The sequence below is a fragment of the Rhizophagus irregularis genome, chromosome 13, assembly GCF_026210795.1.
Source record: "Rhizophagus irregularis chromosome 13, complete sequence".
NCBI lineage: Eukaryota > Fungi > Glomeromycota > Glomeromycetes > Glomerales > Glomeraceae > Rhizophagus > Rhizophagus irregularis.
This window is the reverse complement of record NC_089441.1, coordinates 821,737-835,696: the sequence shown is the minus strand read 5'-3', so window position 1 is coordinate 835,696 and position 13,960 is coordinate 821,737. Positions and strand designations below refer to the sequence as shown.

The 13,960-nt window shown below is 24.0% G+C and overlaps 2 protein-coding genes across 2 annotated transcripts; both read left to right on the top strand.

The window, feature by feature from the left end:
• Positions 1-3,208: 3,208 nt before the first annotated feature.
• On the top strand, positions 3,209-4,739 carry OCT59_004808 (uncharacterized protein; the record flags this gene model as incomplete). Its single annotated transcript, XM_066137954.1, has 4 exons — positions 3,209-3,667; positions 3,742-3,880; positions 4,049-4,621; positions 4,696-4,739. 4 exons carry the CDS (start codon positions 3,209-3,211, stop codon positions 4,737-4,739), a joined length of 1,215 nt encoding a protein of 404 aa, XP_065997145.1.
• Positions 4,740-8,428: 3,689 nt separating this feature from the next.
• Positions 8,429-9,982, top strand: OCT59_004807 (uncharacterized protein; the record flags this gene model as incomplete). The annotated part of the gene is made up of 4 exons (XM_066137953.1): positions 8,429-8,911; positions 8,985-9,126; positions 9,559-9,864; positions 9,936-9,982. 4 exons carry the CDS (start codon positions 8,429-8,431, stop codon positions 9,980-9,982), a joined length of 978 nt encoding a protein of 325 aa, XP_065997144.1.
• Between the last annotated feature and the right edge of the window lie 3,978 nt (positions 9,983-13,960).

The window sequence follows — 13,960 nt, the reverse complement described above, 5'->3', positions numbered from 1 at the left end:
AATATAGCTACTATTTCAATTCCCTATATCAAAATTCATAAAATCTTTGAAATATAATTAACAAATGAATAAAATATAGCTACAATATCAATTACATATGGCAAAATTCATATAATCTCTGTAATATAATTTGACATATCTTTCTCCTATTTTAACCTGATTAACCACGCACTTTAAGATGATGAATTACTTCTCCTTAATTTGGTTCATTAAGGAGGTTCCTAACATAATGTTAGTGTTTCATTCACTTATCCGCTGGCGGTCAGACTAAAATATTCCTTACTAACTTTTCATTCTTTCTTACTTTTTACACCAATAATAATATAAAAAATTTTTAATACTGAAAAAAATATCGGCTATATTTATATTAATTTAGAATCACGTGTATCATGTAATTAACCTGATTAAAGCAATACTAATAATAAATCCGCAGTTTGGTCTTTTTTTTTAAACTTTTTTTAACTCTTTTTTTTAACAAAGTTTATTTTATTTTATTTTATTATTTAAACTTTTAACTATTCTTTTAATTTTTTCTAACACTTTATTAATGTTATAATATATTTCAACACCATATGGTCATTACTTTGTTATTTTTTACTCTCTATTTCCTATTTTTCTTCTTTCAATCATTCCCTCCTCTCTCTCATACATAGTTTTAAAAAAAAAGTGAAAAGTACCCACAAGAGAAAAACAAAAATTCTTTAACATTTTACATTTTGATTTTAGCTTCCATATTGAATTTCATTCATTTGAAATTCACTTTGGTACAATAAATAGTAGGAGGTTGTTTAGTATTAGGCGTAAGTATATTTTGTTGTGTAAAAAATGATAAGGAAAAGGAGATAAGAGCAGTTTCTTCACAGATTCATATTTTTCAAATCTCCAGATATATAATTAATGCAGAGTATCAACAGAAATGATTGGAAGATATTCCAATAGTAGCGTAACATATTGTTAAATACCCTTCAAATGCTGAAACTGGAAGCTTTTTTTAGGTAATTCTTTCAGCTCCTCCAGTAGAATTTGTCAATTTTGTTTTCTTTAATTGTTTTGTTTTTTATCAAATAATTTTTAATGGTTGTTTTCTTAATTCTTAGATGGCTTAGTTCTATGGTATTTAGAATGTGAGTACAGTAGGAAGTTTTTTTTTAATTATTTATCTTATAGCAACGAAACATTTCTTAGATAATGGTATCTTCAGATATGTTGATTTTTGGTAAGGGTATTCGGAAGTTTTTAAAAGTTTCAAAACATTTTACTAATGTTACAATTTACTCTCTTTTTTAGCAAGTTTTTAAATCTTTGTGCGCGTTGGAATTGAGTGGGTATTTCTTTTTTTAGAATTTCTATTTTAACAAATATTTATTAATGTTTTGATTTTTTTCTTTTGTAGCTCTTATTATGGCATGTCTGGCCTCTTTGGATGCTGTCTCTTTAGATGTGGACTTTTGGTAACTTTTTTATCTTTTTTTTTCACTTTTGATGAAATGAAACATTTATCAACATCCTTTCATTTTTCTTTCTTTTGTAGTTGCAGATTTTTAGAGGGTGATTTTATTATTTGTTTATTTTATATTTTTTAATAAACTTTTGCTAAATGTTCATTTGTTTCTTCTTTTTAGGCAACTGAACTGGCTGAATTACTTTAGATGTGCAGGACCTCTTTGACGAACTGTCATTTGTAACATTTTGATTTTTTCTTTTTTAGCAGCTCTTTAGTTTCTTAGCTCAGGATTTTGGTTAGTCTCAAAATTTTTTATTAAATTTTTTTTATTTTTAGCAAACTTTACTAACAGTTTATTTATTTCTTTTTTTTAAACAGTTGTGCATACACTTAATTTATGGTAAGAATCTTCAGAATTTTTTTTAAAAAATTTTCTTTATTGAGCATTTTATTAAAATTTCAATTTTATTTATTTCATTTTTAGGCAATGGAACCTTGGATTTGTAGATTTTGGTAAGTATTGGAAGTTCCTTTGGTTTTATTTCTTTAACGAATTTCTTACTAATGTTTTGACTTTACTTTTTTTTTAAATGATCAAGCATCTTGTATTGTATAAATAGCAATAAAATTACTTATTGAAAATTTACACGTCCACAAACAAGCAAATATACTAATAAAAATAACCTACAGTGTATTGCAAAATATCATACAAGAAATCTAGACTAATTACTACTACTATTTATTATCCTACCCGCAACTTACAGTATTTAACAGTCTGAAGAAAATCGCAGAAGAATAAGTGTGACCTCCAAATGAGATGGAAAGGAAGTGACCAGGAGAGTTGCAAAAGGGAGATAAGATGTGAGAATGGCGAACATACAAAAAAGTACAGTAATAATTTTGTTTCCTTATCATTGAGAGGGTCGTACAGAAAGGAGAATCAGAAGTCACATGATTTGACTTGGAAATTTCCTTGCGAATAAATCACAATGATCCAAATCAAAAATTGTGCAGTGAAGGCATTATAATAGGTTTGTTTTTATTATAATTTCAATGTAAAATGTATAATTGTAATATTTTAGTGTATTTTTAATATATAATAAATTGTATTACTTGCAATATATTATAATGATATTTTTGATATATAATAAAAATATAAATATCACATTTTTTTCATAAATTTTGACATATTTTTGATATATAGTAAACATATTTTAAACATATTTTAATCATGTGTTTTTTAACATATGTTCAACATATTGCCGTTATCGAGTTACAACAGAGTTAACAGAAATGTACACGCAATATGTCAATCATATTTTAAAAATATTTTTACCATATTTTTCAAAATCAATAGGTTTCTGCAAAGGGACTTTATCTTGAAAAATAATTAAATATGATGTTAGCAATAAATACACCAGTAAAACTTATCATAATAAAAATTGCGCACAGATGTTAAATATAAAATCACTTTCAAGAGTGTATACCTACTATTAATGAATAATAATGCCCTTCTAAACCTTCTAAATTAATAACGTTTTTCAAAATAATTGGTTGAATAAAAATAATTTGTGACATAAATCCGTGTTGTCGATCAACTTAATGTTATACTTATACAAAAAGGAACTAATAATAAATTTGATCTACATCAAAATGAAGCCCCTTAATTAATTTGTATTACCATTATCTAGATGCTGTATAACTATAATATGATACACATGTCAACGGGCTGAAATAATTTTTTTTTACTTGAAAACAAAAAAAATGAATTATAAAAATAAAGACGAAATACAAATAGAATCTGAATTTAATGAATTAAATATTTCTAGTAGAAATCCAAATATCAATCATGTAAATTGTTATAAACCAGAAGATAAAAAATTGTGGTGTAAAGAATGTGTTCCTCGTTGCATAATTGAAGGATGGACCAGTAGGAATAATGATATTGATGAATTTATAAAAGATACGATTTATAATGCAAAATATCATAGGAATAATTACCCATTATTTCTTGAATTGATACCATTTGATAGATTTGAAGATGTAAAACAAATTGGTGAAGGAGGATTTGCCAAAGTTTACTCTGCAACATGGATTGATGGTGAAGCAAAATATAAAAGACAAAATGATGGAAGTTGGAAAAAAGAAGAATCTAAACCTATAAAAGTAGCTTTAAAAAAATTAAATGATTCACAAAATATTTCTGCCAATTATTTAAATGAGGTATATTCGCATTTTCTATTATTAACTAATTTTCAAAATATAAAGATTTATTCATGGCTTTTAAATTTTTGTAGATTAAAACACTTTGGAATGTTTATTTTAATGATCATATTTATTTAAAATTTTATGGAATAACTAAAGATACAAAAACTGGAGAATTTATGATGATTATAGAATTAGCAGATCAAGGAAATTTGAGAAGTATTCTTTCAAGTAATTTTAATAATATTTTTTGGAGAGAAAAATTAAAATTATTATGTAATATAGTACATGACCTTAAAAATTTACATAAATTGGGATATTTTCATAAGGATTTCCATAGTGGAAATATATTACATAATTACAATAAAAGCAATAATGGAAACATTTCTTATATTTCAGATTTTGGATTGTCTGGACCATCAAATGAACAAAAATCAGATGACAAAATATGTGGAGTATTACCATACATTGCTCCAGAAGTTTTGAATAAGGAACCATATACATTATCTTCTGATATCTATAGTTTTGGTGTAATTATGACAGAATTGTCATCTGGAAAACCACCTTTTTATAAAAGAAAACATGACTTAAGCTTAGCATTAGAAATATGTAATGGAATCAGACCTGAATTTGGAAAGGGAACACCTGAAATTTATAAAAAATTAGCATATAGATGTATGAGTGCAATTCCAAATCAAAGACCAACGGCAGATGAATTATATGATATAATATATTTTTTGTTCTATGCTTATATAGGTAATTTTCAAAATGAAGAAAAATTTGGTTATAAAGGAAAAGAGATTAAAGCTATTTTTGATGAAGCTAATAAAGAGATACCAAATATTTCAACTTCATATGAAAAGATTCCTGATGCAATATACACTAGTAGGGAATTCACATTTAGTAATTTGCCAAAACCTGTCAATTCATCTATAATTACTTCATGTCTTGAAGTTGAAGAAGATAATAAAGGTATTAATTATTTCTTTATGATCATTGCATTATATGTTTAATTCCATAATTACTAACTTTTTATCATTTAATAGATTGTCAAGATTCTAAATTATTTGATTTAGAAGTTCCTAATTAATTATATTTAAGATAAGAAACAATATTTATTATATTGGCTACATATAATTATATATGCAATTATTATTAAATTTTTGTTCATAATTATAGTTGAAAACAATCATTTCAATACAGTATTTTTAAATTTTCATTTATTATTATTATTTTTTATATCAATTTATTTATTTATTTTATAATCATTGTATTTTGTATCGTATGACAGAAATATTAACTTGATTTCCTTATTCAATAAAGACAATAAAAGAACATATATGTTTTATAAATTAAGTTGATATTGAAACAAACATAAATTAGTATGATTACTATTACTTTTACGAGTATTTATAATTAATATTTATAAATAAGCTAATGATAAAGGTATTTTATATTAATATTCATATCTATTTACTAAACCTATTGCAGCATTATATTTACTATTTATTTTTCCTAAAAAATTTGATTTCTGGAATTAAACAATGTTGAATACTAATATTCGAGATGATGAAAATTTTTAATATTTTAAATACCTAAATAAAAAAGACATATTTCTTATTACAATAAGGTTTTTAAGTTCAATAAACGAATTTATTTAGCTTGAAACATGTGAATTTAAAATAAAGTAAGTTTATCTTTGTTGCTAAATATAGTAGATTCTATTAATTGAATTGAATGAAAGAATTATTCTGTAAAAAGTTATAAATTTATATTTCTCAATTTTATTTTTAACATTGATTTTAATTTTATCCATAATACTTTGATTTTTATCTTAATAAAACTAACTTATTAATTTTGATTGTATATCATTAAAATAAATATAATGAAAAAATATTAAGTACTTGTTTTTATTGCTAAAATTGCATCATTATACAATAATATATCATCGCTCATTGTTATTAATTTTTTTTTTTGATTATTTCATTTACATCAGTATTTAATATTATTTTATGTTTGATATGATATCGAAAAAAGGATCTTACACGAAATTCTTTTCTTAGATTATAATATTAGTAATTTAAAATTAAATATTCAATTAAGTATTTTTCATATTAAATATGTACTGGTAAGAAATACTTTTAAGCTTTTTTAAATAGATAATATATCATTTAGTTAGAATCATCAAGATTAATTAGGATGCATATCATCATATTCAGTTTGCATTATGATATATACCATGTATTATTTCTGAAATTAATATAATTAGTATTACATCAATTCGGTTAAGTAGACAGTAGACTTAAATTTTAGATCGAGTTTTTTCCATGCTTCTTTATACTGTATTTCTTGTTATACATTTTGATAAACTGTGTAATTCTTAATGGAAAGTTTGTTATTGTATGTCAATTGTTTAGAAGATAACCATAAATAAATACTATAATTTTATATACAATCATTAATCTATGACTTTTAATTCAGCAGGAAACTTCTATAATACCAAAAAAGACTTTATCTTAAAAAACAATTAAACATAATGTTTGCAATAAATACATCAAGACTTATTATAATACTAGAAATTGTGCACAGATGCCAAATATAAAATCACTTTCAAGAGTGTATACTTTTAGTAATGAATAATAATTACTAAATAATTATGGCGCGCTGATGTGGACAGATTGGTATTTTATTAATACCAACTCCTGCTATTTAAATATACTAGCTCTTGTATTTTAAAATTACTGATTTTGCCTAAAATGGCAATTCCTTTTTATATTATTAGACAGATTTGTATTTATTTAATACCAAATTTCTCTAATTAAATATTACCAACTCTTGTAATTTTAAAATTGACAGATCTTTTTTCTTCAATAGACAGATTTATATTTTTTTATTGCCTCCTTTTTTTCATTAGAAGATCTTTTTTCTTTAATAGACACATTTGTATTTTTTTATTATTAGCTCTGATGATCATTTTTATTCGCTAAATCTCACCGCAGGTGATCCTTACCGCAGGTGATTTTATTCCGGCCAAATTATAATTCCAGCTGGAGTTAATTGTGCAACCTAATAAAAAGTTTTGACTTTTTTAGTAACAATGTGGTATAAAAATTGCACCAATGAGTTCAGAAGATACCCATTTATAATCAAATATGCAGTTAAATTTTGTGTAGCCTCACTGCATAAATCACTTTACTTAAGAAATCTATTTCGTAATGGTCAAAAGTGGTCTATTTGACCTTAAAAGTGGTCAAACTTGACCTTATTGATGATCAAATGACCATCAGTTGCCTTAATTGATGGTCAAAAGTAGTCTATTTGGCCTTAAAAGTGGTCAAATGTAACCATCAGCTACCTTAATTGATGGTTAAAAGCGGTCAAACGTGACCATCAGCTGCCTTAATTGATGGTCAAATATGCCCTCGCCTTTAACTACCTATTATTAGTATAACCAAACAGAAAATTTTCGAAAAATTCCTGTGCTATATGACCACTTTCTAGGGTCAAATAGACCACTTTTAACCATCAATTAAGGTAGCTGATGGTCACTTTTGCCACTTTTAAGGTCAAATAGAACACTTTTGACCATTGCGAAATAGATTTCTTAAGTAAAATGATTTATTCAGTGAGGCTACACAAATTTAACTGCATATTTACTTATAAACGGATATCTTCTGGATCCATTAGTGCAATATTTATACCACATTGTAACTAAAAAAAATCAAAAACTTTTTATTAGGTTACACAATTAAATTTGGCTGGAATTATAATTTGACCGGTGAAATCACCTGCGGTGAGATTCAGTAGATCTGCTAATGAATATAAATGATTGTCAGAGCTAATAATAAAGAAATATAAATCTGTCTGGTAAAGAAAAAAGATCTGCTAATAAAAAAAGGGGATAATAAAAAATATAAATCTGTCTATTGAAGAAAAAAGATCTGCCAATTTTAAAATTACAAGGTTGGTAATATTTAATTAGAGAAAGTTCGTAATAAATAAATATGAATCTGTCTAATAATGCAAAAAGAAATTGCCATTTTAGACAAAAATCTACCATTTGCAGTAATATTAAAATACATGAGCTGGTATTATTTAAATAGCGGGAGTTGGTATTAAAAAAATACCAATCTGTCCACATCGGCGCGCCATAAATAATGCCCTTATAAATTAATAAAGTTTTCAAAATAATTTGTTGATAACAACCAATAAAAATAATTTGCATATCCACCTGACATAAAATCCCGTGTTGTTGATCAACTTGATGTTATACAAAAAGGAACTAATAATAAATTTGATCTACATCAAAATTAGCCCTCAATTATTTTGTATTACCATTATCTGGATGCTGTATGACTACACATGTCAACGGGCTGAAATAATTTTTTTTTTGAGAAACAAAAAATGAGTTATAAAAATAAAGACAAAATACAAATACAATCCGAATTTAATGAATTAAATATTTCCAATAGAAATCCAAATATAAAAAGAGCTGGTTCACAGCTTTCAAATAAAAAAATTTTGACGTGATTTGTAATTATCTTAAATTATTCCGGTTTTTTTTTTGTAACACACTGTATATTGTCGATCTTTTTGTTTTGTACAGCATTTTTTTTCTGTAACTATATAATTCCTTTTTATCCTTATTAATAATAAAAGTATTTAAGTAAAGTCTCAGTTTTTTTACGAATTAATTTTCTATCAAAATTTTTAATCATAAAAATTAGTTACATTAATAGAAAAATAAAACAATTAGTATTCAAATTCAATAAAAAAGAAATGAATAAGGATAATTATAAAGAAAATGAAAGTCAAGTTGAATCTGAACTTGATAAATTAAATATCTCTGACAATGATTCAAGTTCGGTAAATATCAACCATAAAAATTGTTATAAACCAGAAGATAATAAATTATGGTGTAAAGAATGTGTTCCTCGTTGTATAATTGAAGGATGGACCAGTGGGAATAATGATATTGATGAATTTATCAAGGATACAATTTATAATACAAAATATTCTGATGATGATGATTATTATTATCCATTTTTTCTTGAATGGGTACCATTTGATAGATTTAAAGATGTAAAACAAATTGGCGAAGGGGGATTTGCCAAAGTTTACTCTGCAACATGGATTGACGGTAAAGCAGAATATAAAAGACAAAATGATGAAAGTTGGAAAAAAGAAGAACCCAAACCTATAAAAGTAGCTTTGAAAAAATTAAATGATTCACAAAATATTTCTGCTAATTATTTAAATGAGGTATATTTACATTTTCTATTGTTAACTAATTTTCAAAATATAAAGATTTATTCATGACTTTTAAATTTTGTAGATTAAAACACTTTGGATTATTTATTTTAATGATAGTAATAATTATTTAAATTTTTATGGAATAACTAAAGATACAAAAACTGGGGAATTTATGATGATTATACAATTAGCAGATCAAGGAAATTTGAGAAGTATTCTTTCAAGTAATTTTAATAATATTTTTTGGAATAAAAAATTACAAATCTTACATAATATAGTACATGACCTTAAAAATTTACATGAATTGGGATATTTTCATAAAGATTTTCATAGTGGAAATTTATTACAGAATAGGGATGATAATAATGATAATTTAACTTATGTGTCAGATTTTGGATTATCAGGGCAATTAAATGAACAAAGATCAGATGACAAAATATGTGGAGTATTACCATACATTGCTCCAGAAGTTTTAAATGGAGAACCATATACATTCTCTTCTGATGTCTATAGTTTTGGTATAATTATGACAGAATTATCATTTGGAAAAACTCCTTTTTATAATAGAAAACATGATATTAGCTTAGTATTAGAAATATGTAATGGAATCAGACCTGAATTTGGAAAGGGAACTCCTGAAATTTATAAAAAATTAGCATATAGATGTATGAGTGCTATTCCAAATCAAAGACCAACAGCAGATGAATTATATGACATATTAGTAATTTGGTGGAATGCTTCAAATGGTAATTATCAAAATGAAGAAAAATTTGGTGATAAAGTAAAGGAAATTAAAGCTATTTTTGATGAAGCTAATAAAGAAATACCAAATATTTCAACTTCATATGAAAAAATTCCTGATGCAATATACACTAGTAGAGTATTCACATTTAGTAATTTGCCAAAACCTGTTAATTCATCTATAATTACTTCATATCTTGAAGATGAAGAAGATAATAAAGGTATTAATTCTTTCTTTATGATCATTGCAATATATATTTAATATTTTTACTAACTTTTTATCATTTAATAGATTGTCAAGATTCTAAATTATTTGATTTAGAGGTTCCTAGTAATTAAATATATTTAAGATAAGAAACAGTATTTATTATGTTTGCTACATATAATTATATATTCAATTATTATTAAATTTTTGCTCATTTAATTATAGTTGAAAGCAATCATTTCAATACAATATTTTTAAATTTTTTTTGTTATTATTATTTCTTATATCAATTTATTTTTTTTATATAATTATTGTATTTTATATCTTATGAGTTATGACAGAATTATTAACTTGATTTTCTTATTACAATAAAAACAATAAAAGAATATTTATAAAATTAAGTTGATATTAAATTATATTTGAAACCAACACAAATTAATATGATTACGATCTTTATAAAGAAAAGTGGGTTCGAGTTTCTATTACTTTTATTGAATATTCATGATCAGAATTAATAAAATTAATACGAATTTATTTTTTACATTGGTTATTCAATTGTAAAGGTTATTATATATCAAGATTTACATCTATTTAACCTGCTACTAAATTACTTTACGCGTATTGATATTTACTATTAATTTTCTTAAAATTTGTTACTAAGAGTATAATTCAAGATGAATGAAATTTGAGTATTTTTTAAATACTCAAATAATAATGCTTTTATTTCTCATAACACTTTTAAAGTTTAATAAACTAACATAATTATTAACTTGAAATATTTGAATGATTTAAATTAGGTTTTTTTAAGATGTCGCTCATTATAGGTGCTAATAATTGTATTTAGCAAAAATAATTTATTTTTCTTATAAAGGTATTCCATATTGACTTTCTTCATAAATGTGAATTTTGACTTTAAACCTATTTGCTTTTTTAAAACCACAGAAATTGTACGTGGAAAACGTTTCTATTCTTCAATGTTTTAACTGATGTCATTGAGTCAGTTAACTCGGATAAAAATCATGTTCATTATTTCTTTAGATAATAAATATATATTATAACAACGTGTCAAAAGGTTTCAAAAATATCAAAGTACAGTTTCTACTTTTGTTTTTATGTAATTCTTGTATTCCATCTTTTTACAGTTAACTTAACTCATATATAAAATTAATTATTTATTATAGGTGTATATGATGACACGCGTACTCGCGACACGTATTTGTATTATTACTAAAATTGCGCCAAAATACACTAAATTAGTTATCCTGCGAAATATTTTGTTTCTTAATAATAATTTTTCTTAATATGATGGGACTATATATTTGGCAACAATGTTGATTCTTAAATAGATTAATCATTGATCTAATTTTTTATATGGTCTATTTTCCAATAAACGGAATTTCCTATCAGGTAAAAAATCATTAACTTTTATTTAAGGTATTTATCCGTAAAAAGGGCGATATAAAGATAAGAAAAGGTTCAATAATAGACTGAATAAAGTTAAAAAATCATATATTAAATTTTTAGGAATGCACATTATTAAATATAATAATAAAATAATATGAACAACCTTAGAGTTATGTCAAAATTTATTATTTTAGAATTAAAAATAACAAGATAATTGATTTTATAACCGAAATCAATTTTTTCAATCTTTGAATTTTTTTTTATCATGATTTCTTGTAATTTATTTTCGCCTATACAGTAATTATCTAATATATTAATAACTTCGATTTTTTTTAAAAAAATCGTCACGCCATTACAATGAACAAAACGGACATTTGTTATTTTTATGAGAGATATTTTTAAATAACTTGCTAAAATCTTTTGACAATTCATTGCCTAGTGAGCCCTTTGTTTTGTGTACTTGCCATACATTCAGCAAGTATCATACAACGCCCGTTCATCCACATTAAAGTATTGGTTTATCATAAAATATTTTTAAAATATTATTTCAAACCTTTTAAAGATTGAAATTTCCCAGATTACTTTATCACATAACCTTTATAATATAAATGATTATATAGGGAATAAATATGAAAAAGTTTGGGTTATAAGAAAAATAGTAATAGAAAAAAAAATAAACTATTAAAAAGATTGATAAAAAGTTTTTTTAACGAGTTTATTAAAATTAAACTTGGCATAATATATTTCATTTAATAATTCAATATTTAAACTATGAAAATAACCGTCTTATTTAAGGTCCAATATTTATTGTATAAGAGCAGAATTTTATAAAAATCTTTATATAACAAAAAATAAATAATTTTTAAATTTTTACAAAATACCGCAACCAAAATAACCAAAATAACGAAAATAACGAAAAATAACGAAAATAACGATAAATAACGATAAATACAGATTCAAAAAAACCAAACTCATCTATTATACCCGTTGAAAATTATAAATATTTAATTATCTATCGTATTTTTTGTATATTTCATATTTGCATTACGTTAAGATAATCAATTTGTTTTAAATGATTCGCATCAAAGAATTTATCCAAATTCCTCCAAATTCCAAAATTCTTTCCGAATTTATCAACTCACTTGTATCACGTATTTTGATTTGTGGAATGGTTTGTACCATCATCACAGTGTTACAAGAAGATTTTAAAAAAGACGGATAAACTTATGACCGGATCGACATAAAACTATTTTCCGAGTGTGACATTGCTCACCACTGGCTGTAATAAAATTACGTAACTTTACTGCAAGAAAAAAAAATATAGATATTTACTGAATGAAACCGTTAATGGACAAATTATTAATTATTATAATTATTTGGTAAAATAATATTTGGAATCACCGTAAAATTCGGAAATAAGCACCAATAATATGTTCTTTAAATATTATATAAGGGATAATGTTTGAAAAATTATCTTTGATTTTTTTTTTTATAATCTTTATGCAATTTAATTGTCAATTTATTGGTGCTCCATTGATACCTTCGAGATCAATTTAACGGGAAACAAATTTCTTCCTTGTTCTGAGAACTAATTAAAAATTTTCTTTTCTTCATACAGCAGCAGTAGCTTTCCTCTATCTCCTTTTAGATTTCTTTGTTTAATATAAACAAATTTTAAAAATTATTTACATTATAAAATAAAGAACTTATTAATTTACTCTCGTTACAAATATAGAATCCAAATACTGCGTCATAACGATAAATATTACAAATATGATATATATTAATTTGATCGACAAGTTTTAATTTACACCATCCTTTTGAAAGCGAGGGTGTAACAACTGTAACATATAATAAAATTTAGTGGGATGATAATACTGTATTATTGTGCGCAGAGCAACTCATTTAAGATTTTCCAATTGTACCATAACAAAGTAATTGTTGAGCGTATTTAAAACGTATTTATTTTATTAAAATTTTAAGTTTGAAATTTTTAACACGTGTAAATAAAGAAATCATTATAATAAATGTACTTCAATTTGCGTACAAAAAAAATTAATAAACATTTAATAATATCGACCAAGATGATCAGTGGTATATCACTTTCAAGAATACTATAATCATTAGTTGCTAAACTGATCTTGTGTATAAGATCCGTATATCCGTATAATTAATAAACATATCTAATATCGGATAATAATAAAAAGTATTAGTTTTATTTTAACGTAAAGAAATTAAGTTTATTATTACAAATTAACGAAATGAAAACTCGGTAATATTAATTACGAACTTGAAACCTGAGAACTAATTTTGTGTTTCTTATGCAATATAACTTATAAAAATATGTTAAAACATGTATAGCGTAATAAAAAATTTTTAATTCAAATATTTGTGTATTGTTGTTATTATCCTTTTTTTAAAAAAAAAATAACAAATATTCTTCTAAACTTGATATATATAATCGGCGTAGATTAATATAATACTGCATAATTTGTTTAATGGATTTAGAAATTCCGTATGCACACTGTTATTATATAAGAAATTTTGTATAATAAAATTTTCCGGTATCAACAATCATACTATAAGGTATATAGATACTATATTAGTATATCTAGTTTCAGATTTCGTTACACGACACAAATTACCACATTTGATCTTCGTATTATGACAATAATTACATAATACAATATATTTCGATATTATAAGAC